We start from the raw sequence: 5,457 nt of genomic DNA on the forward strand, positions 1-5,457 counted from the left end.
TATTTGCGTTTTTCGCCTGGTTTGTTTATACTAGTGCCCCCTCTCTCTTGGGTGTCTTTACAGCTCAACAAGCAGGTATTTATTTACAGTTCTAACCCTGAGTTCTCAGAGACACCAAACTTTAAGGTTATTAAAATTTCAATCATATTTATTTATTGCAGAAAAATAATATACAATGATATTTACAAAACAATCATAAAAATAGGAATGCATTTAGACACCGGATCTATTTGCATTTTAACATGGGTCATCAATAAATAAATAAAATGTTTATTTTTTTCTCAGAGGAAAAATAATAATAATAAAAAAGTTAGGAACCGGGTATATAACAGCTTGAGCCCAGCTTATTCCCCCCTAAAAAATTAAAAAAAAAATAAAAAAAGGTTTTCATCTCTACAGGGATATTTTTGGTTGGCTGCTTGGTTTCATTCAAGAATGAAGAAAGTCCACAATAATGTATTTCTTTTCATCAGTGGCTCATAAGCACGACCTCTTGGGAATGCATGCATGCAAAAAAAAAAAAAAATAAAAGGGCAAACAGTAAAAAAGTTCAATTCCAACATTCTTCGTCAAAATTAAAAAAAAAAAAAAATCGAACGATTCAGACTTCTATCAGAATGTAGAGATGTGTGGATTGTACCGACGCTCAGAGGGTAGTCACTGTCCAAAGCCCTTCTCTCTTTCTCTTTCCTTAAGTGCTCCCCACGCCCTGCTTTGAATTTGGATTTTACTCTTCTAATTTCCAAGAAATCCTTGGTACATTTTTTGTTAGAAAAGATAAAAAAAAATCGTATCCAACTTCAGAGTCTCTAGATTGTCCATTCTCTCCTTCTGTGGGAACAATGTCATCTGCAAAAACCCAGAAAGGGCGGAAAACTCGTTACTGAAACGAAAGTTACACAAATATCTACCTACACTTCTCTGTCTCTGGAAATAACGCGTATCGGGCAGGAATGGAGAAGGGAGAACTCGCCGTGCGGGCGGTGCGGTGACCGTGTGACACCCCAGTCTGGTGGTCCCTGGTGTCAGGGCCGAGGAAAATGACTGCTGGGGCGGTAGGAAACCCTCATGGGGCAGCACAACGGGAGGACATGGATTCACTTCAAAATATGAGCAGCACCAGCAGCACCAGCAGTGGCGGCAGCAGGAGCCATCCCAGCAGCCCTGCTGGCTCCGCAGCGTTTGGTGAAAAAGTGATCTCAGGCCGGCCCCATCTGGCTGGGGCACACCCGCACCGCCGCCGCGTCCCGCCCGCAGCCCACCCCGCCGGCAGCGTCCGGCCACGCGTGGGCCCCGCGGGGCTCGGGGCGCACCTCGGGCCGCGCAGGAGGAGGGACACGCCGGAGTGGGGGAGGCACCTCCGGCCGCCCCGCTCTCCGGCTGCTCCGAGAAGCCAGGCCCCTCCGGACGGGGTGCGGGCCCTCTCGTCCCACGGCCACGCGTGCCCGGCTCACGGCGCAGCCGGCGGCCTCTCGCCTCCCTCCCCCCTTTCTTCCCGCCGGTTTCGGGGTCTCTGTCTTACCTAGGGCTCCTGCCGGGGGGATGCGGGTGGGGGACGCCGCCTGCTAGTGGGATGCGGACATGGACCAGGCGCCCTCCATTCTCCACACCGAGAAGGCGTAGCTGAGCCGCTCGTGGGCCACATAGCTGCAGCTTGCCATCTTGGAGTCCAGCTCGTCGCTCTGTAAGACCTGGTAGAGGAAGTCGATGTACCTGGCCGCCAGCTTGAGGGTCTGGATCTTGCTCAGCTTGTCCGAGGGCAGCGTGGGGATGATCTTCCGCAGGGCGGCGAAGGCTTCGTTCAGCGACTGCGTGCGCTGCCGCTCCCGCACGTTGGCCATGACCCGCTGGGTCTGCAGCTCCTCGTAGGACTGGGGGCTGCCGCCGCCGCTGCTGCTTCCGCCGCCCCCGCCGCCCCCGCCCGCCCCGCACTTCTTGCCCCGCTTGCCTTGGGCCGGGCTGCAGGGCTCGTCCGCGGCCCCGACGGCGCCGCCGGCGCTGCGGCGGCTGGAGCGGCGCTTGCGTCCCCCTCTCTTGTTGTTGGGCAGCTGCTGCCGGTCCGGCTCCTCTTCGCTGTTGCTCAAGCTGTCGTCGGCGGGGGAGACTGGAGAGTTTGACTCGTCCTGCTGCATCATCTCTGGGGGGAGACGCGAGAAGCGGGCCGGGAGGGGGGGGAGGGCAGGGAGAAGAGGGGGGCACCTAACCCGCCAGCTCCCCCTTGATCGGCTGCTTCGCTGGCCTGCGAGGAGAAGGAGGAGGGAAGGAAGGAGGGAGGACCTCACTTTGGCGGGAGGGGGGATGGCATCAGGATCCAAGAGGAAAAAAATAAAAAGGCCAACCAAAAAAAAAAAAAAAAAAAATCCCTCCCGATCCCTCCTTGGAGCCCCTTCGAGGTGTCTGGGATTGGGAGAAAGTTGAAGACTTGGAGGTTCTTATAGCTCCTGCTGGCGGAAAGTTTGGGGGCAGCAGTGTCATTGGCCTGACGTGGAGAGGAGGGACTTTTGCTGAGTTTTATAGGAAAGTTTCCGCTTCCCCCCCTCCACGCCCTCTCCCAATTATTTTTTTTTCAAGCCATTCACAAGTGATCTGGCTTCCCCACAGGCACGCACATACATCCTTACCCCAACCTTTTTCTCCGTTTCCTTCTCCGTGGTTTCTCTCTTAAACTCGTTCGGTTAGTTTCTCTCTCAACCTCCCTCGGCTTTGGGGTAGTGCTGAGGGCCGGACCGGGAGGTTACTGGGGGTGCCCAGCACCCCGTGCGCTGCTGCGGAAGGGTCAGCGAGCCGCTTAGAGCCTGTGCTGGGGACAATCGCCCCGAGCGGCCGGGGTAAGCCCGCACCTCTCGGTCTTTCTTCGCCGGAGCGGGCATGGCTTGTAGCGAAAAGAAGGAAACGGGAATTACCCGAGGCGCAGCATCTAGGCGCATCCTAATTTTGACCCGCTTTAGCACACGCCGCACTTCCCAATCACAGAGCGCCCTGGGATCTGACTTGCCGAGGGAGTCGCACATTTCTGGGCTGGGGAGGGGTGGTGGCACAACCTCGTCCTGCCAGGCTGGAGGACTGCTCTCGGAGAAAGCCATCTTCAGAGGTGGAAGCAACCGGGAAACCAGGCATTGGCTTCGTATATGCATAACCACCAGTCCTTGACCTCGTCTTAAGAGAAACCCGTGAGGATCCGCGTCTCCAATCTGGCACACCGGGAGACGGGAGGGTGTAGAGACCCTCTTTGCCCACACTCAGTGTGTGCTGACCACTCACTTCAGTCCGTCCTCCCACAAGGCGCCCGAATCCGGCACTTCCTGGGAAAAGAGATTATTTATTTTAATTTCTCTTCTATGTCTGCAGCCAAAGCTGTTTCTTCCCCATCCCCCGCCTTTGTGCCTCCTTCCCCGCTCGCTGGCAGCACAGAGCAGGTGGTGTGTCTTTTAAACAACAGCTCAGATTCAAATGGGGAACGCCTGGGAGGGAAAGCTAGAAATTGCCATCCATCAGTAAACGGGGCGAAGTTCTCTCTGCTCCTTGCATGGGGACCGCGCTCCTCTGCTGCCGGCCTGGCAGCCGCTGCCTGTACGGGCACAGCCGGGTGCGGTGCGTAGCGGAGCTGGCAGCGCCGGCAGCGCAGAGGCTCCCCGGCTTGTCTGAGGTGTGAGGGTGGACAGGGCAAAAGGAATGGCAGAGGAAAGATAAATCCCAGGCATGAAATAAAACAAGGCTTGTGGAAGAGCGCTGTCATCTTCTCCGGGGAACAGAGACGTCTCTCTCCTCTACCTGAGGACTGACTCCCTTTCCTCCCAGCAGAGGCGTCTCATCCCGGGAGCTGCCAGGGGCCAGGACCCTGCTGGGCCGCGGCCGAGGGGCAGCCGCCCCCCCATGGCCGCTGGCCCCGGCGCCGCCGCAGCGCCCATCCGGCACCCGCCGCCGCCGGAGCTGTCCCGACGCTTCTCCGTTCGCTGCACCTCTCGGCGAGCTCTCCTTCTTGGTTTTCCATCCCGGGGTGCGAGCACATAGTAGTCTGCCCAAAACCTTCTCTTTTGGGAAACATCTGGAAAAAGGACCGGGGAGGAATCAGGGACCGCCTTAGCCAGCAAGGGAAGGCACGCCGCGCACAGAGCCACAGTGAGCCTGCACAGCTTTCCCGGCTTTCGGTTTGTCCCTGCCGTGTCTTCTGCGATCAGAGGCCTCTTCACACAGCTTAACACTGAGAGCTTCAGGGGTTCCCTTGTGTTGGCAGCAGCTGCTGATCCCAAGGTAAGAAGAGCTGGCTCTCCTTTCACCTCCCTTTAACCAATAATTTTGTCTGCACACGGAGCCTCACTGCTCCTCTGGGGTATTGAGCAGTGTCATTACAGAAGCAATGATGGAAACAGTAGTGATGAGCATCTGTAGGTGGCTCTAGGGCCTTCCTTCCTTCCTTCCTTCCTTCCTTCCTTCCTTCCTTCCTTCCTTCCTTCCTTCCTTCCTGCCTGCCTTCCTTCCTGCCTTCCTTCTCAACTTCCTTCCCTCATTATTCTTATTGGAAAAAAAATCACAGGGCACAACCAAACCTGGATAGCTATTACCTTGCTGGGAACAGGGTGCTGCCTGAAAGAAGGGAGGGGCAGCACCTCCTGAGCACAAGATGCATGACTTGTCAGGGTAACCTGAACTTTGAATGGGATGCAGGACATCACCTGCTTGTCATGGGGCAGGAGGAGGATGTGTAGTGGCATATGGAGAAGTCAAGGATAGGTGGGGAAGTAGTATTACATGGTTTGTAAAAATAGAAAACATGGAGAAATGTAGGGATGGATTTGAGGAAAGTGGAATAGTTGACCATAGTAGATGGCTGGGCTTAGTGTCACCTACTCTTTGTGTAAACTGCAGCAAAAGCAACTAGCAGTGTTTAGCAGGACCTGTAACCTGCACACTGCTCTATGAACCAAGACTGCACAACCCTCCTGCTCCTCTCATCATCTTCATTTTGGCTTTTGTTTTATCTCTGACACCCAAATTATGGGCTCAGGAGCAAAGGCATGTAAACCCATGATGTTACTGTCAAGACTCACACAGGAGTGCAGGGTCCAGAGAACTTTGTGGTGGCAACAATCTGTCCCGGGGGACTTGGGCTGGGCTGGGCTGGGCTGGCTGTGGGAACCTGCCTGGATCCCCTAGGCCTGCTGGCACGCAGCAACCCTGCCTAGTACTGGAGTGTGTGGAGCTGTGTTGGGAGGAGGGTGGATGTGTCAGAGAGTCATTTCTGGGGGTCTGTGTGAGAGAGAAAGGCATACTGGTGTGTTTATATGTGAGGATGTGTTTGTGTGTGTATGCATGTACTGTTGATCTTTTTCAGTGTGAACACATATATATGCCAGGAGGGAAGGGGAATGAAGTCTGAACAGAGATTAAAGAAAATCAATTAAATTCTGGTTTATTTTGAAATCTACAGTTCTGATGGGATTGAGGTGGAGCCTTTGC

The 5,457-nt window shown here is 54.6% G+C and overlaps 1 protein-coding gene across 2 annotated transcripts; it reads right to left on the bottom strand.

Moving 5' to 3' along the window:
- Positions 1-249: 249 nt before the first annotated feature.
- On the bottom strand, positions 250-2,787 carry TWIST1 (twist family bHLH transcription factor 1). Of its 2 annotated transcripts, XM_053949207.1 has the most exons (3): positions 2,622-2,787; positions 1,523-2,239; positions 250-849 (listed from the first exon to the last, which is right to left on the bottom strand). In XM_053949207.1, exon 2 carries the CDS (start codon positions 2,133-2,135, stop codon positions 1,566-1,568), a length of 570 nt encoding a protein of 189 aa, XP_053805182.1. In that variant the 5' UTR covers positions 2,136-2,239; positions 2,622-2,787; the 3' UTR covers positions 250-849; positions 1,523-1,565. The 2 variants fall into 2 exon arrangements, with proteins under 2 accessions (XP_053805182.1, XP_053805174.1); XM_053949199.1 differs by lacking the exon at positions 2,622-2,787 and having other exon boundaries at positions 1,523-2,323.
- Positions 2,788-5,457: the final 2,670 nt, after the last annotated feature.

Source organism: Vidua chalybeata, chromosome 1 (assembly GCF_026979565.1).
Source record: "Vidua chalybeata isolate OUT-0048 chromosome 1, bVidCha1 merged haplotype, whole genome shotgun sequence".
NCBI lineage: Eukaryota > Metazoa > Chordata > Aves > Passeriformes > Viduidae > Vidua > Vidua chalybeata.